At 48.9% G+C, this 23,110-nt stretch overlaps 1 protein-coding gene across 9 annotated transcripts in view; it reads left to right on the top strand.

The window, feature by feature from the left end:
- The window catches only part of PAX5 (paired box 5), a 186,667-nt gene that overhangs the window by 118,741 nt on the left and 44,816 nt on the right, over positions 1-23,110 (top strand). For 5 of the 9 annotated variants that reach the window (XM_019729118.2, XM_019729113.2, XM_019729119.2 and 2 more), the window contains one exon: positions 22,726-22,827. In XM_019729118.2, coding sequence (XP_019584677.1) covers positions 22,726-22,827 — 102 coding nt within the window. Of the gene's footprint in view, positions 1-12,274; positions 12,311-22,725; positions 22,828-23,110 lie in introns of all 9 variants that reach the window. The other 4 variants (XM_019729111.2, XM_019729114.2, XM_074330720.1 and 1 more) reach the window with 1 other exon arrangement.

The following is a 23,110-nucleotide window of genomic DNA, read 5'->3' as shown; positions in this document are numbered from 1 at the left end:
CACAGGGAGGCAAACTTCAGTTGAGCACAGAGAACTCTTTTAACAGTTTGAGCTCCTGGAAACCAGAACAGGCTCCCTTAGGAGATAATAACAATGATAGCTAATGTTTATTGAGCATTTGTTATGTGCTTTGGTTCATTTAATCCTTTACTCCATGAAACATCGGTACTATTTTTGTCCCAATTAATACTTAAAGAAATGGCCTGAGTTCACACCGCAGGAAGTAGCAGAGCTCGTTTTCTCCTAACCCCATACTGTATTGCTTTTGTTGGTAGTGAGTTCCATGTCATCAGAAGTATCCAAGCAGAGCTCTCTCACATTCACCTGCAGCACAGCTAGACCAGTGGCTGGAGTCTGCGGAAGCTGATCCAGGCCTGTTTTTTTTACCACCTTCCAACTTAGCCATAACAGGTCCTGACTCCAAGCCTCTGTTTCTGCTGATTCCTCTGCTGAAGATGCTTCTGTCATTGGCGCGGAGGTGGTGGCAGTCTGCTGTGAAAGGAGAGCGTTGGGCTAACTTGGAGTCAGGATCACAGATCTTCATTCCAGCTCTGCCATGACTCCCCAATGACTTGGGGAACACCCTGCCCCTCTCTGAACATCAGCTTTCACATCTGCCCGATGGGTTTATAATCCTGTCTCCTCTTCTCCTGGCAGGAGTGTGGGGAAGTGCACCTGAGCTGAAGGCTGTAAAGAGCTGTGTACTTTCTCTTGAGCTCATGGAGCCCATGCCACCTCGATTGTCAGGTGCTCAGGTCCTGTGTCCCCAGCAGGAAGGTGAATGTGAGCTGGGGCAGGGCTTTGCCTGTGAAAGGCTGTCATGACACCTGACGAAGGAATGGGGAACCAGCAGGCTGCCGGTCTCTGCCACGTGCCTTCAGGGCATGTGTCCAGGAAGCAGTCCCCAGGTGCACTTCTTTCAGAAGCCCTCCTCAATTACCCCACAGAGTGATGTCCCCCTCATCGGGGCCCTGGATGGGCCCTGGATCAGCCTGCCTGTTATCCCGTTGTGCCTTGATTCTTTGTGTCCAGCCTACCTTTCTCTTTAGACCATGAGGTCCTAAATGATCTCTGCCTTCCCCAGCACACCCTAGCATGGGCCTCGGAACATAGTAGGAATGCTTGTGGAATGGATGGATGGATGAACAAAGCTGTCTACTATGATTGGTTGTTACTAATTTCCCCAAACCCCACACTCCTAGGTTATTGTCAAGATTATTGGCATGATTCACACATTTACATACACACATCTTTGATGAGCATAAGGGACACTTGAATGCAAGACATTATCACAATTATTCTTTCTCTCCAAATGCATTAGCTTCTATTGGTCTGCTGCCTTTCACCCCCCAATGTTCACAGCCAGTTAAAAGCCTCTCTCTAATTCATCTCTATTAGCTTTTCTTTTCATTACCCGAGAGGCTGTAGAACTTCTACTTCCAGCCCAGATCTTCTGTAAATGTTTGGTAAGGCTGGTTTTAGCATGAATCCCTAGGCACACCCACTGCTGTCTGAACTTGCCCATCCAGAGAAGTGTTTGCCCTTCCAAACCCACTAGTTCCTTTTGTGAACCTCTTATAACCCAGGTCCAGGATGGTGTCACATGCCCACCTCAAGGACAGGGTGGCAAGCAGCCTATTTGGGCGCTGGCACCTAGGGTAGGGGCTAGGATAAGGACTCTCCCCGCAGAGCTGATCTCAATCCTGAACAGGATTGAAAAACCCAGTCAACAGCAGGAGTGAAAACTAATACTTGCCTCCCACTTCTAAGGCACCAGGCATTGTTCTAAGCTCTTTTCATATGTTAATTTGTCTAAACTGCAAACCCCCCTATGAGGGTGTTAGTTTTCTTATCCCCATTTTATAGATGCTGAAACTCGGCACAAAACAGCACAGAAACTTGCTCAGAGGTCACACATCTCCTAAGTGGTGGAGCCAGGTTTCAAATGCAGTCAAATTCTAGAGGTCACACACTTGCCCTCTGTGCAACACTGCCTCTTATCTGCCTGGTGTGTCAGTGGCAGGCAGGAGATGTGACCAGAGGAGGTCTGAGTTGGGCAGCGCCTGATATGGAGAGTAGACCACAAACGAAGCCACCTGCGGGGGCTGTGCCTGACCTGGCTTGTCTTAACCTTGGGTAGTATCTTGTTGGAGGGCATTGGGTTGACTCACTCTCCAACAGCTGGCACCCCATAAATCAGCCTGCACCCAGACAGACCTGCCCAGCCGAGCTGGGCCTCAGCACACAGTAGGTCCTTAGCAGAGGTTTGTTGAGTAAATGAGCAGACAACAAAGGTATCATTGTTCCTTCTTTCTTAGGAAACTTACGCTGTGTACCTTCTGGCATGTTCTTACCTGGGCCAGGTCACCTGGCAACTCCTTGGCAACCCCATGGCTCTCAGCCCCTGTAGCAACTTCCCCTCAGGTTATTCCCTGAGGGGGAACTGGCACTTCAGCAACTCCCCACCTAGACCAAAGCTCCCGTTTGTTGTTTGTTTTCAGGAAAGAAACCAAAAGAAAAATAATTGTCACTGCCTTTCGTAAATAGACTTTCTTCCTCTTTCACTGGTCAAGTGCCCGTGGAAGACTCATGCCATTTATGTTCCGGTTCTCGGTAGGAACAAGTCCGTTCAAGCTCCCAACTCTTCATTCACACCACATCCAGTCGGCTTCCTGCTTTCTCATCTCATCTTTTGTTGCCCTGCCTGCCTGAGAGGAAAAAAGATGCCGAGTAAAAGTCCAGGTGGCCAGGGGTTGGAGCTTTGTCCCAGGCACTTGGGCAGGTTGGCAAGGACCCCCACTGGAGAGTGGGAGCTCGGGTTCCGTTGGGCTGCCCTGGCCCTTACACTGGAGGGGGCTGGGGCAAGAGGACTCGCCTAATCAAATGGAAACTTGAGGTGTATCTCCTCCTCTCATGGATCCCTGTCTTACATATGGTCCTGGTGGCTGGATTTGGGGAGGTATCCAAAGCATCCAAGGGAGGGGCAGGGGTGGCAGAGGGTGTACTTAAGGACTCTGGACAGTAACTCTTTCCCAGGTGACCTGGCTTTCTTACAGTGTCTTTCACACCAGTTGTGTCAGTCCGGAGACTTGTTCAAAAGGTGTTGCCCCCCAAAAGACCACAGCTGGCATAAATAGCCATCTCTACCAATATGGGGGGTAGATTCTAAACAGATACTGTGGTTTTATTATTATCTTTGAATTTGTTTTGTACTAATGAGTCTGATGAAGTAAAAGACTCCTGTAGAACTCAGCCTGGGGTCACAGAGCCCAGGGTAAGACTCTCTGTCTCCCCAACACTCCCTCGTCTGGTCCCACAGCCCATTTCAGCTGGCTCCAAACCCAGGCTCACGGGGCTAGGTCGATGCTCGTCTGGGCTGCCAGGAGCACACCTAGCAGCTGGCCAGTTTCTCTGTGGGTTGAGCACACCTCCGGCAGGAACCGTGGCACCCCCCTCCCCAGAGGAATCCCTTCTTTGACCTTTGTAATTATTCCTGTTCAATCTTCCTTCATGTTTTTTTCCTCCCCCCTTTTTGAGGTGCTCAACTTCTGCACTCTCTCCAGTGTATTAAGGATGTGAGTGAAATTGATGACTGGGATGTCTCGGGTCTTTATGATGATGAATGACTTTCACTGCCAAAGCTTTTATTGTCTGTGATTTGGGAAGAAGGGGGAACTGATATATCAAGGCTGCCTGTCACACCATTTAATACAGTTATAAATCCTGACGTCACTAACTGGTGGTCAGGAGCTGGAGAATTCCACCGGCCACCGCTTGGCTGAGCCTTTATGGATTTTTTCCCCCTCTCCTCTTTCTTTGCTTGTCTGTCACAATTGTGTTTTGGGAGGGGTGATGGGAACAGCTGGATGGTGACTTTAAAAATCCCAGGGGCAACCTGGCCTAGGGAGGACAGTGGGAGCCCTCCCCATTGTAAAAGAAGGAGCAGACGGCAGTTCTTTGATTCTAAGGTGAACCAGGGAAGTGTCCAGTGAAACCGAATCCTAAAAGTGTGCTAATACCTTCTTCCATGGGCACCAGCCTTTACAGATTCCTGAGTGATTTTGTATCTGTTATTTTTCATATCTTCCTTCCATTCCTGTGGGGGAGGGTGGCAGAGAGAGACTTGATCCCCTTTTGACAGAAGAGGAAACTGAGGCTCAGTGAGGCAAAGTGGCTTGGCCAAGGGTATGCCACACCGGGCACATGCAGAGGACGACTTCCTGGGTAAAGCGATAGAGACTCACCACTGTCCAGTTGCTGATCTCGGGAAGGTCACTTCAGTTTTCTGACCCTCAATTTCCTCACCTGGAAATAAGAATAACACTCTCCTGGTAGGGTTGTTATGAGGATTAAATGAGATAATGCATGTAAGATTCTTAGCAAGTTTCCTGTCCCATCAAAATTGCTCAATAAATGGTTTTAAAAGGCAGAACTACAATGAGAGAATCATGTGGTAGGTGTCATAGGTGCAAGAGGAGGGACATCTATGCCTTCCCAAGATTGTGCAGGGAGGTGTCCAAGACAGGCTTCCTGCAGGAGGTGACACCTGAGCTGATTGGAATGAGTAGGAATTAACCAGGCTGGGAAGGCAGGTGAGAAAGAGCATACCAGGTAAGGGGAACAACAAGATAAAGGCAAACATAGCATGGGGTGAGTGAGGAAATGCCAGCAGCTCTAGGAGTGGGGGGATGTGCAGCTGGAGGTGAGGGAGGGGCCGATCATGGAGGCCCCCAATGACCTGCGATCATAACCTGCGGATGCTCGGGAGCCTGGGAAGACTTTAAAAGGAGTGGCGTCCTCAGAGAAATCTCTGGGGTCTTGACAGAGGGGGACATAATGAGGCTGAGACTCGGTAAGCAGACCTAAGCCATTGAAGGTGGTTGTAAAAGTCCGGGAGAGAAAGGATGAGGACTTGGACCCAGGCAGCAAAGATGAGGATGGAGGAAAATATTTCAGGGATAGAATTGGTGTCAGTCAAATATCAGGGATAGGTGAGATGCAGAAATCAGGGATGGCTCCCCTGGCTGGAGTCTGGGGGACTGAGTGGGTAATGGAGCCCCCAGCCGAGACAAAAACAACAGGAAGAGGATCTGGTTTGGATTCCTTGACTTTGTGGTGCCCCAGGAATGCCCAAGTTGAAATGTGAGCATTAGGAGAGGGGTCAGGGCTGGGGGTATGGATTTGGAAGTCATGGGCATGGAGGAGATGGGTCACCCAGTGAAGACGTAGAGGTGAAAAGTGTCAAGAGAAGCAGAGATCTAGGAAGGGACTCTGGGGAACGAAGGTGGCTGGAGAAAGGAAGCCATGGAGAAGTCTGAGAAGAGGTAACTAGTGAAAGACAAAGCATACCACCCTCTCAGAGCCTGTAGCGGTCATCGCTCTTGGTTGAGAACAACAGAATTCTCTCTGGCTGCTTAAGCAGGAAAGGGATTTGCTAAAGTATATTGGGATACTCAAGAGGACCACAGAGCCAGGCTTGGAGGCATCATAGCTGGGAACCACACCTGAAGCACACCTAAGCCACACCTGAACACCTGAACCGCACTGTAGGACTGCTCTTGTGGAGATGCCATCCTTAGGCCTGTAGACATGGAGACCTCAGCTCATGCTGCTATCGTGGACACCAGATGTCACCACTAGAACTTCTGCCTCGGCAGGCAGACTCCACAGGTGCCTGCTTCTTTGTGTCATTAGCTTCTGAATTAATCACTGACACCTGTACATCTACTTGGTAGAGCCAGTGAGGTGCCTGTGTCCTAGCTGCAAGAGAGGCTGGGAGTTCAAGTTTCTGTTTTCTGCCTTGAGGAGCCTAAACTCTTAAGGTGGGGAATTCCCAAAACAAAAGAAAGGTGTTCAATGGTGTCAAATGGTAAAAAAATGTTTGAAGAATTAAGGAGTGAGCAAAGAGATCCAAAATACCAAGGTCTGAAGCATCAGTTGACTTTGGCTGTTAGGAGGGCCTTGTCTTTGACTCATTTGTTGACTACAGTCAACCCCTTCCCATAGGATTTGAGGCATCATTAAGTTCAAACCCAAAGACATATGCACATGGGCCAGAAACCACGGAAAGAAAGGGGGGAAATGATTGTCCTGGATTCCAGGAAAGCCCTAGTGAGGAGAGGCAGCCGGACCCGAGCCTGTGGGGTTGCGTTGTGTTTTCAGGATTTGAGTGACTGTGGGTGAGTGACTAGCCTGGCAGAAAGAATAAGGGAGAGGGAAGAAGCAAGGATCCAGGGGCACAATCCCACCCTGGGAGGATCTGGGGGTGGCAGGGACCCATTGCCCTTTGCCAGCACTTGGGTAGCGGCTGAGCTTTGACTGGTGGCTTTTCTCCAGCAGTAGGATCAATAGCGTCGCCTGTTGGTCTCCAAGAAAAAGCCTCCTGTTCTTAGGGCCACAAAATCCTCAGCACCAGACACAGGGCTGGTGGCTTGGAAAGAAGAGTGTCTTGGAAAAGGTTTTCTGAGCAAAAGAATAAAGCAACCAGTAAGGATTTCTTTGGCTTTAGCTCTATGCCGACCATTTTGCCAGCACCACAGGGAAACAGAGGTCAATAGGACACGGTCCCTTGCCCTGGAAGGGTTTGGTCTAGTATCTTCTACCAACCGCCATCCCAGGCAGCCTGACAAGTGCTGTGATGTGGAGCTGGACAGAGGGGCTCTGAGAGGACTAAGAAGGGGCCGCATAGCTGTGGGTGGGCGGGCCGGGCAGGGCATCTGGGCAAGGTTTCCATGGGACGCGACATTGGTGGAGTTTGCCTGGTGCTGCCAGAGCACACAAGCAACATTTGCTAAGGCTTGGAGGCGAGTTGGGGGAAAGCGAGACATTTAGGGCTGGAGTGAGGGTGAAAAGTTGGAGCCGACACTACTCCAGTAGGAATGGAGGGCAGTGAGGCGTTTGGACTTGATCCAGAAGCGATGCGGAGCCAGTCAGCGGGGGAGCTGAGGAGTACAGGGTCTGTCTGCAGAGGGACTGGTGTACTGGAGGGGGCCTGGGCCAGGCAGGGAGCCAGTTGGGGTGGGTGGCGATGAGGGCCTGAACTGTGGCCAGAGTTGGCTGGGGAGGTAGAGGGGCTGTGACTTGGTACACCCCCAGCCTCCACCCCAGGGGTGTGGGTAGCAATGGCTGGGCCTGTGGGTGCCAGGGTGTCCAGGCTGGGCCTTCTTGCCCAGGGGCTCCCAGAGCCTGCTGGGTGGCCTCATTATGCCACTCATGGGCGGGGAGAGACGGGAGCAGCAATCGAGACGCCGGCTGCCTCCTGCTGGTGTACGGAGCGCTGGGCAAACCACATGAGATCCCATCTCGAGCATAATGTGCATCCGAGGACAAAATTAGATTGAGAAGTAAATGGAGCCGAAAATTTCCAAAGCATTTCCCGTCAAGAAGCTGTTTGATTTCGTGTTTTAATTCTCTGAGTCCTCCTGCCCGGTAGGTTCCTTTCGGTGGGGAGGGCTGGAGCAGAAGGAGCTTGTGATGGGAGGGGAATACTGGGGATCTGGGACCCTGGAAAGGAGGGGAGGGGAGAGGCCACAACTGCATGGTGGCCATGAGCCCAGGCTCCGTGAGGCTCCTTCTTCCCAGTGACCTGGTTCAGACCTCAACAGCCCTGTGAAGAGGGTGTTATTGTCCCCATTTTGTAGACAAGGAAACTGAGGGCAAAAATTATGTGGTAACCTGCTGAGGCCACATAAATAGTATGCAGTTGTCTGGGGTGGCAAGCACTGGCCTGTCAGACTTTAAAACTCAAGTTGATGTCACGCTGGGTTGCATGTTTCCATCCTTTTACCAGAAGGCTCTGCTGTCTTCCTCCTTCTCTCCTGCCTCCATTTTCAAAGCCCAGGAACCCTTGGAGGTAGGACAAGGGGTATATCCCCATTTTGCAGATTTGGAAAGCGAGGCTCAGCGAAGTACAGTCAGTGAGGTACATTACAGAGAGGGTAGAAGTCAGTGACAAATTCTGTAAATTCCTGTGTGTGTTCTCCCTACCTGCCCAGATCGGCAGGGTCAATAAATAGAACCGCCTCTGGGCAGGAACCCAGCTTGTTCTGTCAGTGTCCATCCCTCCCTGACCCAAGGTCACTGTGGGCATTGGCTCCTCGACGAGGGCTCAGTGCTGACTTGAGCCAGACCTGCAGAGCCCAAGGGGATGCCTGTGCCCTTACATCCACTCATGGAGGAAAGTGATCTTTTTGTTTCATCAGGGACATTCATGCCCTGGGCTACTGGAAGAAAAAAATTGAGAATCCGTTCCTTGAACTTGAGGAGTATTCTGTGAAGACAGAGGGAAGAGGCAGGAAAAGAATCGAGAAACCCCCAAAAATAAAAAATTAAAAACATTAAAAAAAAAGGAATCGAGACACCAAGGGGAGGAAATTTGGATTGGGGGCCACGGTGGTTCTAGGGTGCAGGCCTGGCTGTGCATAGCTCTCTGGGCAAGGCCTGGCCCCCAAAAGGGGTTTCTTCACTCACTAGCAGTGTGGGCAATTAGTGATTTTCCAATGATTGCTAAGTTTAAAATATTTTTTGTCAAGAAAATTTTTGTTCAGATGAAACCTTCCTGGAAAGCCCTTTGTGTAAACCAGTCAGAGTGGAGGACCAGTGGTTTGGGGGTGCCAGTCCCAGAGGCCTCCAAGGTCCACCAGGAGGCCCAAAGAAACACAACTGGAACCCTCCTGCACTGGTTGACCTTTAGCATTCTTCGGGCTCTGGTGCCCCTGATTCCGAAATGATTTTTGAGCCACTGTGAAGGTTAGGCTTTCTCAGTTCCAGGCCTGGCTCTCTGTGACACCCACCATCCTGTTACCCTCTGCAGCAGAGGCAGACTGGCCGAGCCACTGGTTTGGGATTTGTGATGGGCCTCCACCCCCTTACAAGAGATCGTAAACCTAGCTGAGGCTTAGATATTTACCCATTATTTCTTAAATAAATGGGCTGCCACCCAGACATAGAAATAAAGCAGAGAACCAGATAATATGCCTTTCTCACGCTTTGTTTGATTCTCCCCACGTGGGGGGCCTAGGGTTAGGACTCTGGTTCACAGATGAGGATGTTCAGAAGGGGAGGGGACCTGCTTAAAGACACAGTAAGGAGGTAGAGAGCTTTCTGACCCCAGTCCAGGGCTGGCTGGACCTCGGTGGACCTTCATACTTGGTCCTCCAGCCCTGACCTTACTCTTCAGCTTGAAAGGTCCAGTAAGTCCCTCCCACCATGCCTGACTTCATTTCAAACTCATCCTACATGTGCAACTTGATGGTCAAGAGCACAGGCATCCTGGGTATCTAATCCCAACTCCCCACCCCATTTTCCACCTTTGCAACCTTGACAAGTTACTTAACCTCTCTCAGCCTCAGTTGCCTCCTCTGTATATTGGAGGTAATAATTGCATAGCTAACATGTGGGAGCACTCAAATGGGCCAGGCATCTCTCTAAGTGCTTTGCATGTCCTAAGTCTTTACAGTCTAAGAAGGTGGTATTATCATTAGCCCCATTTTATAGATGAGGAAACTGAGGCATAATCTTGTCCAAGGTTACAAAACAACAGTAAGTAGCAGAGCTGGGCTTTAAATCTGGCAGTCTGCTCCCAGAGCCTTTGCTCTTAACCACTAGGCTCATTCAGCCTCTCAATAACCACCACCACTGCCGCCATCACAACAATAAGAATAATTTCCACCTTGTAGGATTGTTTGGATGGTTAAATGAGATAATGTGCATAAAGCACATAGAAGAGTGTCGGGAAATAGCAATCTCTCAACAGAGCTAGGTACTATCAACTATCCATCGTTTGCATGCGTATTCAATGATATCACAGGTACACAAAGCAGTGGGTGGCATTATTGAGTGTTCACTCTGTGCCCAGCCCTGTACTGCTAGGAGCTTTACATGCATTTGTTAATTTAATCCATGCAACAACTCTGTAAGGCAGATAGAATTATCTTCATTTATAGATGAGAAAACTGAGACACAGAGAGGCTAAGCAACTTGCTCAAGGTCACACAGCCAGCATGTGTGGAGCCAGGGTCTAGATCGAGACTGCCAGCTCATGATGCTTGTCTCTAACTGCCCTGCCACACTGCCCCCTTTTACAAAGATGCAATGTTCCCCAAGCTGGAAGTTTACTTCACAAGAACTCCATGCTTTCTGTGTGTTCATTTATTCCTTCTGTTTTACGTTTAACGATCATCTAGTTTATGTAGACTCCAACTCTTGGGAAGGAGGACTTTCCCAACAGTCAGGTCTGGGAGGTGTCTGCCACATTAGCAACCTCGGGTGGGCAAATGTGATGAGAACACTGTCGGCCTTTAGTTGGGTCACCTCCATGTTTTAGTCCGGCTGTGGGACTCCATGGTTTTGAAATATCGTGGCGCAAAGAGACATTTTCAATATTCTGCAGCCAGCTTGGTGGGCACATGCGGTGTTCAGGAGTGGAGCTATGGCGGGTGCCATCAGCAGTCTATCTCCTGATGGTTTTTGCAGTTGCCATGCACTGTACCAGGGTCCTCCAGGAACCCATCCTCTACTGAGATGGGCAATTGGGCTTTCCTCCATCTGCTACTTACGATTACACAGGTCCCAAGCCAACTTTCAAAACACTGGTTTGTCATATCAGTTTCTTCAGAAGAGATGCACGTAATTGTGCTAGAGCTACTGACATAAGTGCACTCTCTTCCAACGACAGCAGCCAGGTTTATCTCTGTGAACTGCATTACTGAGCCTTACCTGATACAGAGGTCTGTACGCAGGCAGCTTGCTCTTCCACTAAGCACCACCCCCAAACTGCTGAGGTTTGGATTTCTTATGTCTGATTATATTGTTTTCCTGTCTCCGTCCTTGTTGCTCACCTGTCACCTGTCACTTCTCCTAATGTCAGTTTGCCTGACTCTAGAAGTCTCTCTCCTCCTTATTTTGCTGTTTTCTATCTGCTAGGGGGCTGGGAAATCAAACCACTGAGCTTATTGGAACTGTGTGCAAACGAGGATTGGGCCTGCCAGAGCGGGTGCCCAGAGGGAATCTAGGGACAGGCTTTGTGCCCACCTTTTGGCTGCTCACAGCCAGATTGCCAAGATTGAGAGGGCTTGATGGCATGTTTTGGAGGGCTGGAGGCTGGCTTGGGGGAGGCCTGGTGGGACCACGAGCTGTGAATATGTGACTTGGCCAAGGCACTCCTGGCATCATGACGCTGTCCTTAAAAGCAAGAAGTCCCTGCTGTGACAGCTCTGGCCTGAGAGCTGCAAAAGTGGGAGCAGGGGACAGGGAGGAGCTGTGCCCTCCCTGTATCTTGGATTCATTATTATCTCCCCTTCAATACTGTGAGTGAGCCCCTTGGGGCACAGACGGTGTCTGGTTCTTAAGATAAAGTTAATTTTAAATCAAAAAGTTAATTTCAAATAAAAAGTAATACATGCATGGAGTTAAATATTCAAACCATACTGAAAAATATAAAATGAAAACTAAATCTTCTTCCCCCAACCTCAGCCCTCCCAGCCACAGTTCCTCACCCCAAAGTTAACCTTTTGTGTATACTTTCAGTAACATTTGTACACATCTATCAGCATGTAGATTTTGTCTACTTTCTACTTGCACAAATGGAATCATATTGTACGTAATCTTCTGCATTTTGTTTCATTCATTCAATAATGCATCTTGGAGCTCTTTCCACAATCCACACATTCAAAGAGACCTCACTGTCTTTCAAAACTGTGTAATACAGGGAAGTGTCATAATTTATTTAACCCAGCCATTATGGTAGACATTTGGGTTTTCGCCCTCCCTCCCTCCACACTTCCTTCCCCCCATTCCTCCCTCTTTTCCTCCTTCCCTCCCTCCCTTCATTCCCATGAAATGTAAATCTTGGTGTTGTTTTCTGGGTATTTCCATAGGTAAAGTCCTAGAAGTAGAATTGCTGGTCAAAGGGGAGGTGTGTTCTGTATTTTGCAATTCATTTACTGAAGCAGAATAGTTGGGGGAGGGGATGGGAAAGGCATGACTCTGGCATCAGAGAGCCTCAGTTTGCATCCAGCTCCACCTATTTCTAGCTGCATATCTTCTCTGCAAATCGGGGATTATAAAGGTTTATATCTCCCAGGGTAGCTGTGATGCTTAGATGAGATGATACGTACAAAACACAGAGTGGTGCCTAGTACATGGTAAGAGCTGAATAAATGCTAACTGTTCCTGTTGTGGACATTATATTATTATTATTATTATTATTATTATTATTTTTATTGTTATCATTGTCATCATCATCATCATCATTATTATTATTATCATCTCCCAGGTCCTCTGGAGCACTCAGGAAGGTGCTTAGAATTTGGTAGGTATCAGATAATGCATGAATGAATGAGCGCATGAATGAATGAATGAATGAAGAGATGAGCTAGCCCACAGTTGCCCTTGACATTCCCCTCCTATAAATACTGGCTTCCCTCTGTCCCTGGAGCCGTGCCTGGCCTGACAAGGAGGCTAGGAGCCAGGAGTGTGGCAGAGCTTTCTGCAGCCTTTGTAGGTTTATTACATTGGATCAACAGTTGCTAGTTCAAGGAAGATTGTGGCATAAATGTACGTGGAAATATTGACTAAGCCCCAGTGTCTGCTCTAAAATGCCAGGCAGATGAAATTCAAACACTCTCTTGAAATTGAAACACAGGGTTGGAGTCTGGAAGTTCTCAGTGATTCCAGGAAAGTAGACGAGGTCAGTTCAAATGAAGGAATGGGGAGGGTTGAGACTGTGAAGTAAACAGTGCCCTGATTAATGAATTGTCAGAGTTGTCTTCCCCACGCTACAAATCCAGATTAGATCTTTAGCCAGGAAAATTAGAGGGAGGCCAGTCAGAATTAGTTAAAAGTGGGGATTAGGTAATTTTCAGAAAAGAAATTTAGGGTTATTATTTCTAAGTAAATAACACCACCTAAACTAATGGCTAATAAACCTGTCATTAGGAGCCATCCAGGTCTGCTGTAATGACAGGATGTGGCTCATCGGCAATTAGCACGTCCATTGTCTGCAGGCGAGTTGGGCTGTTCCATCACTGCCAGCCTTTCCCCTCTAGGTGAAATACTCCCCCTGTGCATTGCCCGGCTCAGCACAGCCCTTACCCATGGCAGGTCCAAACAAAGGGAGACTTCAGAGCAGCCCCCGTTCAAACTGTCACGCGTTTCAAACGCCAGCTGGAACGAAGGAGCCCGGTGATGTGTGCGCTACTTGTACACATACACCGGGGTTCGGTTCAGCAGCATTAGTCCTCTCCCCGTATCCTGGATGTTGGGCCGTTCTTCCCCTCCCCTCAGATGGCAGTTTACTATCATCTGCTTTGATGTTGGTTGAAAATCTTCAGCTCATGTCACTCAGGCACTGTTGACTTTTTCCTATAAGTGTCAAAGTACAATTTTTAAAAAGTTAAGAACATAACTCATGTACAAATATAGAAGGAACACCTTTGAAAATGTTATTCAACTCATAAATTAATGAGGGAACACATGAAAAAGATAAAAGTGGTTTCGAGAGCAAATAAGGAATAGGGGTTTATATCATCCAGTGGGAAAGGCATTTAAAAAAAGAAGTTGAAATAAAATTGCTAGAATAGATACAAAATTGGTTTATGTCTTACAGGGCAATAAACCCAAACTTTGGGGGTTATGTCTTCTATCAGATAGAAACGTACTTGTTAACATGTAACTTCCCATGTCTGGGTGCTAATCAAATAGTAAAGAATTGCCAAACACAGGTATGTTCTCTCATAGGCATGGTCCTTGGGTGTGCCTATTAAACGGTGCTTGTGACATTGAAAGGCTATGCTTTCTACCTTCAGATCTTTTTTAAAAAGTTTTAAATAACGTTTAAATAATGTTTCTGAACACTCAGAAAGGTTTCTCATGGTTCTGTGACTTTGAGGAAGGGAAAATGTTCTAGACGTGTCTGCAAGGCCTGGTTAAATGACCACATCGAGACAGAATCAGAAGCATTGGCTTCAGAGCCCTCACTGAGCTCCTTTGTGGTTCCAGGCTGTCCTTCAGGGCGAGCCGAGGGGATCTGTGGCTGGACACCGGGTGCTAGGACAGGAGCCTTAGCAGACAGTCCAGAACAGAGGTTGGAGCAGGGCCGGGATAGGGGGTCTGGGAGGAGGACACCAGGAAAAAGGGAAAGGAAAGGACAGTCTGTCCTGGGTAGGTCAGAGCCATGGAGGGAGGGCACTGAGGGGATGGAGAGTCAAGAGGGGCATGGGGACTGACTGAGCATGAGGGAGCAGGAGTGTTTTTGAAGCTGCTGTGGCTGGGAGGCTGGGGCTGTCACCCACAGAAACGAGGAAGATGGCAGGAGATTTGGGCAGCCCTGGGGAGCTGGCTGTGCTCATGCCCCAGTTTCCCAGAATTCACCTTCTGCAATGCTTTTACTCTATGCTCTGGCCTGTTCCACCCTGCAGGGTGGTTACCTCCTCTTTGTCAGTTACCTGGGCACCCAGGCAGGGCTCGTGTCCTTAAAAGCCCTGGCAGCTGGTGAAGCTGGAGTTGGGGGGGTCCTGCAGACAGGACTTGAGGGCTTTGAGGATGGGTAAAGGTTGAAAATTGGCAGTCTGAAAGCAAAACATGGCCTTTCGACCAGTTTTCTTTAGCCCTCAGTGTATATTTTTAAAACTGGATTCACGTCAACATTCACATGGACAGGAGATTCCCCAATGAAGTGAAGCCAGAGTCCCAGTTCTTTTGTAAATTAGCAGGAGCCGAGTAGGGGCTGCTATCTCAGGCCTGGTCGCCTACATGGACATTGGGTGAGAGGACCGCGGCAGCAGTACACAGATTGACAGCTCCTATCTCCTTCTCTAACTTCCTTTCCTGGAAACAGGAAAACAAAACTGATGCTTACCCTCCTTTCACTAGGATTTAATTGAGGGGCTCCAGGGAATCTGATGCTGTGGGTAGGAACTGCTATACCTGTCGCTATAGCAGCCAGCACCAGCTCCAGTTCCATCAACACGGGGATAAAATGATGTCCCTGACTTATGGAATCTTGGAGCAGAAAACCCCCTGAGAAGCCATTTGTTCTCACTGCTTGAGTGTTCAGATGGGACAACCAAGGCCAAGAGAGGGGATGGAACTTACCTGAGGTCACACAGCAGGTGACTGTTGCCCCTTCCTGGGGTGTGCAGGCTTCCTGGGCATTAAGAGTCCCCAGTGGGTACAACTGCCAGATGTGAAGGGCCAGCTCCGCCATATTCCCTTATAGCGTGGGCCTTGTGTGTGGAGATTGCCCTCCTCTGGGTAGAACCTGCAGCCCAGAGCTGTCCAGGCCGGAAGACCTTCTCTGGCCATCCAGCCTCCACCAGTGTCCAGCCCCCATCCTCCCATCTTGTTCACAATAATTCATGGCTTCTTAGTGGCTTTCTTCTTTCCCTCGCTCACACACACAGTCAGGTAGATAGAGGGGGAGTTTGGTTGGTGCCCTGTGGTATTCAAAGTGAAGGGTTTTCACACTGTCAGGGTAATGAATTCTGTAAGGGTTTGAAGAGAGGCACTGGGAGGATCTCCATGTCATGTGTCTGGGAGTGACAACCCCCAGTGGTTAATTACTGCCACACGATGAGAACCGAGCTGGTAGCAAAATGAGATAAGTTCATTATGAGCTAAATTTGAAGTTAATTGGATTCACATTTCCCCCCATTAGTGTACATAGAGAAAGCCTACCTAGAAATGGGCTCTATAAAAAAAAAAGTTGCATCTAAGCAAAAAAAATGGATAAATCAGGCCTAGTTATGTTGTGGAGTTCATGATAAAGGGCTTTCTGAGATGTTAGTGAGACGGGAACCAAAGTTCCTTTCAGATGGTAGAACCGATGTCTGATTAATTTCATCCTGACAGACATTTTCTGAGCACCTACTGTGTGCCACGTTCAGTGCAGGGGCCTTGTGTTGACTGGTTGTTAAACACCCCCAGCCTTGGTGACATGCCTGAAACATGTTAGAGAAGGGACTGAGAAGATGAAAGTGCCCATACACTCCAAGATCATGGAATCCCCAGCTCAGTGTGGGGAAAGTCCTTATAGGCCATCAAAGCAAATGTAGGGTTAAAATCCACTCTGGGTTTTCCCACCAGGTGGTGTCCAGCCTCTGCTCAGATTTAGACAGGCCTTCTTAGAAAGTCCCGGGCAGTGTGTTGTTAAGCAGAGGCTAACGATGAAAACAAGAACAGGTCACATGTATGAAATCTTGTATCCATCGCCTATTTCCACAACACTGCTGCTTAGCAAACCACCCCAAAGATCAGGGCTGAAAACAACAATCATCGCTTCTTGCTCATGCTCCTTGGGGTTGGCTGGGGGTTGGCTGATGTGGGCTGCGCTTGACTCCAGTTGTAGGTTGGTTGGGCCCATCTCTGCTCCATGCGCCTCCTTTCCACCTTGTAGCCACCTAGCCAGGGCCTGTTCTCATGGTGATGGCAGACGTGCAGAGGGCACACCCAGTCGCACAAGCATATGACCAGCTTCTGCTTGCCGAATGTCTGCTCACTTCCCATTGGCCAAAGCCAGGCTCATGGCTGAGCCCAACCTGAAGGGACAGAGAAGCATACTGCCTCCACTAGGGGGAACTGCAGAGGGTTTCTTTGTAGTTTCTCATCAATTTATTTGGTTTTAATAAGTTAATAAGTTTTTCCTAGGGTTATTGTAGGAATGAGTAGATGGTACCTGGCTCATCGTTTCCTCTCTATGAGTGTTAGCTATTATTTGCTCTAGATAAGTGTTGGCTGTTATTATCTTCATTTTACAGATGAGGAAACTGAGGCTCAGAATGGTTAAGGAACTCTCTCAAAGCCACACAGCCAGTACGTGGGAAAGCAAGGATTCGAGCCTGTGCACAGTGCACATTCTTAATGCTGGGCTCTGCCGCTTCCTTTCCATACTGCGCTGCGGTCAGCTTCCCTGTGATTTCCCCACAGGGTCTCATAAAGTTTATTGGAAATTTTATGATCAGTGAGGGTTCAATGGACTAATGTTCATGAACTGCTTACCCCAGTACCCGGCACAGAGTGAGGAGGGGTCAGAGTCCTGCAGACGACACAGACGCTGTCAGTCTCTCCCTTCTTTGCCCACCACACCACAAGCGCTCCCTCAGACTCTTTGCTTTTGTGGCCAGTCCAAGGAAGGTAGCTGCAGCCACAGGCCACCGCCTCTGTTTCTAGGGACATTTGTGGGATGAAATTGGAGCCATGGACAATGCAAAGGAGTTGCCCAGTGACAGGGAACTCAGAGGCAGTTATTTGTAGGATACATGTGGCCATTGGCCAGCTACTCACTGTGTATGCTGCCATCTCTGTGGGCTGGGAGGAGGGCCTGGGGATAAAATGAGTTCCCAGCATGACGGCTGAGTCCTGAACCTTGCTAGAGCTGACACCAGGCCCCACTGAGGCTGGACGCTCCTAGCACTGCCTGCCACTGTCTAAGGAGGACATATTAGCCCTCCAGGTAGCAACTCACATTACAGGATTGATTGTGGAGTGTCCAGAGCTGCAGGCGCAGTTGAACTTTAAGGCAGAAAAATCTACTCACAGTTAAATTATCCTTTGTGTATACGTACACACAGGCCAGTGTAGGCTCTTGGATATCACTGAGCGAAGAGCTCTTTTATTTTTTTAATTGGGAAAGACTGACGCTCAGAGTGGCTGGCTGGTCCAGAGCCCCACAGCAGTTCAGTAGCAACACTGGGGCTGCAATCAGTTAAAAGGGCCCCGAATGGCCTTTTAGTCCTCGCTTTCCCACTAATAGTTATGGGCACTTGCTATGTGACAGGCACCGTGCAGCCCTGTCCCCATGGAGCAGACTAATACTGGTGAGTTTATTCCCAAACGGGCATCGATACCCACCTTCTGTTCTGGCTTCTGACAGCCCATCTTGGACCCCCGCTCTCTCTTTCCTGCTTTAATCTGCTCACCCCTTCCAGTTGCTGACCTGAACAATTGAACGTCCTACTTCTCAGCCCTCCTTCTTTGCTCGTTTTCTCCCATCCACTCCCTACCCCCACCCATGAAGCTCAGGCTGGAGTCCAGCCATATGGGTTCAAATCGCAGCTCTCTTTCCTACTAGCTGTGTGACATGAGGCAGGTCGCTTAACCTCTTCCTTCCTCCTCTGTTCCCTCTTTTATAGCGTGGACATGGTCACTGTTAGAAGCTCATCAAGTTGTTAGGATAATAAAGTGCGTGAATGTATGTAAAAGAGTAAGAGAGTCTGGCACAACCTACGTGCCAGCTCATCATTGCTAACGTCATCTTCTCCAGCATGTCTGTTCCCCTGATGTGATTCTCCCTTCACACTGGGATGGGGTTTGGAGCAGGGGGACCTTCAGAGAAGGCAAATACCACAGATTTGAGGGCCTAGAAAAGCCTTCACAGAGGAGCAGGGTCCTGAGGGTGGCATTTGGAGACTGCACGGAAGGTTTAATTGATAAGAATGGGAGAAGGGCAGTTAGAACGGGAACAGCATGAACAAGGGCGTAGGGGTGGAAAAGTGAAGGGCAGTGTGAGAAATAGCCCCAGGGTCAGAGTTGATGAGGCTGGCAAGGTCACAGGTCAGTGGCACAGATGGAGGAGGGCCTTGGAAGCCAAAATAAATAATCTATACTTAATTGAATAGGCCGTGGGGAGCTGCTGAATCTAGAAAGGTGTTGATTCTAGACACTCAATGCCTGGCTGTCTCACCAAAAGTTTTCTACTCGTTCTAGTAAATGGGCTGATTATCTTGTGATTTTTCCAGACTCAAGATATATCCAGCTAATGACAATTTTGGTGTTTCCCCCTACGCCCCCAATGTTTATCCCTCTTTTATCTCTACTTTGTCTGCTCGTACTGGCTAAAACTTTCAGTCCAGTTTTCAGCGATAACAGATTTCCTTGACATGTTCTTGTCTTTAATAAGAATGCTTCAGGTATTCCACTCATTAGGGAAGATGTTGCTCTAGATTTAAGATAAATATCAGATCAAAGAAGTATACTTCAATTCTCATTTACTGAGAGGTATTATAAGGAATTCGTATTGAATTTTAGCCAATGCCTTTTCCATCCTTTTGATATAATCATGATTTTTCTCCTTTGATACATGAATATGATTTCCCAACCAATACTTTAACATTAAATCATCCTTGCATACCCCAAATAAGCATTATTTGGTCATGGTATACTATTCTTTCTCTGATATTACTTGATCAGTGAGATAGATTTTTTGCATGTATATTAAAAAATTGTGAGACTAGCCTTTGATTTTCATAGTGATGCACCTTTGTTAAGTTTTTACATCAGGATAATGCTAGCTTGGCAAAATGAATTGGAAAGATTTTCTTAGTTTTTTACATATCCTGAAACAGTTTAATAACAGAAATACAGATTCCTTGAAGGTTTAGAAGAATTTTGCAAAAACAAAAACAAAAAAACTTGTTCAAGAAGCTAAATGGATGAGGCACCTTATTTTAAACATAATTTAATTAAAAAAACAAGTTTTTATATTTCTCCTAAGATTATGGGTTGTTTATATTTTCTACCTCTTCTTGAGTTAATTTTAGTAATTCATGTTTTCCTAGAAACTTACACTTTGGTGAGATTTCCATATTTATTGGTGTTGAGTGGCCATGCATTTTCTTTCTTTTTTTTTTTTTATCATCATCTCTTCCATATCTCTGGTTGTGTCTTCTCCTGATTCCTTACTTTGGAATTTGTGTCTTCTTTTTTGAATCTCTCCCTAGGGTTGTCTATCTTACTGGTCTTTTCAGATAACAATTCTTGGCTGTATTTGTTGATGTGTCTGCTTTTCTGTTTCCTAAGTTGTTATTTTCTGCTTTTTGTTAATCGATTCCTTCCTCCTCCTTCCCTAGGTTCATTTTATTGCTTTTTTAATCTGGCTTCTTAAGCTGAGTGAGGCTTTGGTGAGGCACTGATTTTTCAAACCCTTGCTTTAGGGATCAAGGTTTGAAAACCTGTGTAACAGTGGCAGAAACTTTTGCGATTCAGACATGACCAAATGAGCAGCTCCCCATGGAAGAAAGAACCCAATCCCAGGAGCAGGAGAGCTGGATTCCAGTCCCAGCCTTGCCTGAGTGTCCTTGGGCACATCCCTTCCCCTCTCAGGATGATCTTATCCGTCTCAGGCAGCAGGTGGGATGTGGATCTTGTGTGGTTTGGCCCCCACGAGTCCCCTGCACTGGGCAGCCTCCTAGCAGGATAATAATGCCCTCCATCTTTCTGGAGGAAGATTTGGCTTCCTCCCAATGTGCTTCTGGTCCCCACCCCAACACATATGTCATTAAAACTGCCGTTGAATTTCCTTCTGCATGATGGAGCCAATAAGCAGTGGTGGCAGTGTGGCCTGAAGGCAAAGCTCTGCCTGGGTGTCCTGCTGAGACGCGAGGAACCTCTGGACTCGGGGACAGAAGCACAGCCAGGTGTATGCGCACGGCAAGTGGAATGGCTAAACATGTGGACTTGGACATTGGATTGCTTAGATTTGAATTCTGGCCCTTACTGTGTAAACTTGGACAAATTACTTGACCTGTCTATATCTCATGATCCTATAAAATGGGAATAGTATCAGTACCTTATCTCATAGAGTTGTTGAGGGTTAAATGAGTTAATAATTTAAAATTCCGAGAACAGAGCCTGGTGCTTTGTAATTTCTGTGTTAGTATTTGGGGTTTGTTGTTGTCATTAGGGTGTGAGCTGGAGGCGAGGCCCCAGTGGGAGGCCCCAGTGGGTTGGTGGAGGAGCCAGCCCTCCAGAATAGCCCCAGCCATGGCTGTCTTCTCTACGTGACTTGCAGCCTGGCCCCTGGCACTACAACCTGTACTGGCCAGTCTGCCCTGCACTGGTGCTTGATCACGGAGGAGAGGGCTGTTATGGCCTCCAGAAAGCTCCTGCGTCTCTAGCAGGGCCACTTCCTTCATTCACTTAATATTTGTAGGCCTATGCCATTCTGACCTTGGAATACAAAGACGTGGTCCTGGTGTTTACACTCTGTAGAGACAGGAGCTGCCATAGAGGGTGTGGGTGCTGGGTTGGAGGAGGGTGAGAGGCGGAGGCATAAGATGGCTAGGGGAGGGGGGCGGCACAACTCCTTAAATCACCTTAGAAGTTGTGGTCAGTTCTGCCAGCTCCAGTTTTCTGTTTGGCCTCAACTTCATGGGGAGTCATATACAGTTCATATGGAGGGTCAAGGACTCCCAGAGCATTGCTCCCGTCACAATGCTGCATGTGAAGAGACACCAGCCAAGCTTGCCATACAGAATGCCCAGTCCAAAGCCATGGAGGCAGTGAGCAGAGGGAGAGAGGGAGCCTCCTGTTTGGCAGCTGCCTGGTGTTCCATAAGGTTCTGGAAAATAAGCAGAACTGTGTGAAGTGAGGCCACCTCGAGGTGCTGGCTGGCTGGTCTGAAGGACCGGCAGTAGAAGAGCTGTTCCTTCATCCAGGGAACATTCACGGCTGCCAGTATGTGCTGGCTTGGATTCTTTGGGGGTGCTGGTCAGAGGTGGGCCCTCTCCCTGGGCCATGTGCTAATGGGGCTGAGCTCAGAGTCTTCTAGGTACCGCCTACACCACCCTGTTGGGCCCTAGGGAAGGCTCCTGGGGCACGGCCTGGCTGTGTGTGGTCAGGAGCTGCTCCCCTACACCCCTGGGCCCCTCTGGCCTCCCCAGTCTTCAGTGGCCACATCCAGAAGAGGTGGAAGTTCTGCCCTCCCCTCCCCCATCCAAAGGCAACCTTATTTCCCACCCACTTCCCAGCATGGCTGACAGCAGGTGCACCCCTTTCTCTTAGGACCAACGGCCAGTTCTACCCACCCTGGTGGGGTCTCATCCTCAGGGCCCCACAGATAATCACAGAACGGTCCACTCTCCCAAGGGGTGGCTTGTTGGTCTTACCCATGAGCACATTGTTACATACACACAACCGGCCATGTTGGAAAGGGCGGTAGCCCTGCCCTTTCTCTAAGAGGCAGACAAGCCTCGGTGGCATCTTCCTCAGAGTCCTGCTTCCTTAACACTCGGATGTGCCATTCGTTCACGCATTTATTCACTAAGAGCCTACTAGGTGCCAAGCCCTGTGGTGGAGGCAGTTGTCTGGTTGATGAATGAGGTGTCACCTCTGCCCCTCCAGGAGCTGGCAGCCTACTAAAGAGGTGGACACGCACGGGCACGTGTGCCCCTGAGGGCGGATCCCAGATCCCACTGCCCAGACAGTGCCTGGTGTCAGAAGGAACTTCCTGCGCTTTTGCTGAATGAGTGACTGGCTCTAGGCCAAAGGAGGAAGAATTCTGTCAGGACCAGCGCAGTAAGGGTTAGAGGTGAAAGGAGGAATCCAAGCTGGTGTTTGAAGGTGGGTGGTGTTGGGCCGCCGGCAGCTGGAGGAGAGGGCACTTCACGCAGAGGGCACAGCAGAAGCAAAGGTGTAGTGGAGGAAAAGGCCAAGTCCTACTTGGGGAGTAGAGAGCAAGGTGAGCAGGCCAGAGCTGCAGTTTCCGAGGGACACAGCAGATCCGTCCTTGGTTCCTGCTGAGCGGAGCCAGGGTGGCTGGAGGGGAGTGTGTGTGTGTGTGTGTGTGTGTGTGTGTGTGTGTGTGTCTGCATGCAAGGGATGTGGGGAGCTGGGGGCATGTGGGTGTTCAGCGTCCAGACGTGACAAATGTGCAGATGTCCAGGGAACTGTGGACATTAGTGGCTGGCCATGCAGACACTCACCCTGTGATTTGTTGTTTTGATTCCTCAGGCCGCGACTTGGCGAGCACGACCCTCCCCGGGTACCCTCCACACGTCCCCCCCGCCGGACAGGGCAGCTACTCAGCACCGACACTGACAGGGATGGTGCCTGGTGAGTTTGCACTGTTGGCGTCTCCACAGCAGGCAGTGGACGGGGTTTCGGGGGGGTGCTTCCCCCCAAACAGCCTGGGTGACCTCTACGCTTCTGACCTGAATAAATCAGGCGGAGATCACTCAGCCTCCTTCTGTATAGCTGGGCCTGCAGTGGAGCTAAGACCAGCCAGTGGCAGCACCTGAGAGGACATGAGAGAGAGGGGGGCCCTTGGCTGTCCCTCAAACAGCCCCTCGCTAGCCACACAGGGAGTGTGAACACAGAGGGCTGCAGGACCCGGCCA

This window comes from Rhinolophus sinicus, linkage group LG04, assembly GCF_036562045.2.
Source record: "Rhinolophus sinicus isolate RSC01 linkage group LG04, ASM3656204v1, whole genome shotgun sequence".
Taxonomy (NCBI): Eukaryota; Metazoa; Chordata; class Mammalia; order Chiroptera; family Rhinolophidae; genus Rhinolophus; species Rhinolophus sinicus.
Note: the sequence above shows the minus strand (reverse complement) of the source record. Positions and strands in the feature narration are given on the sequence as shown.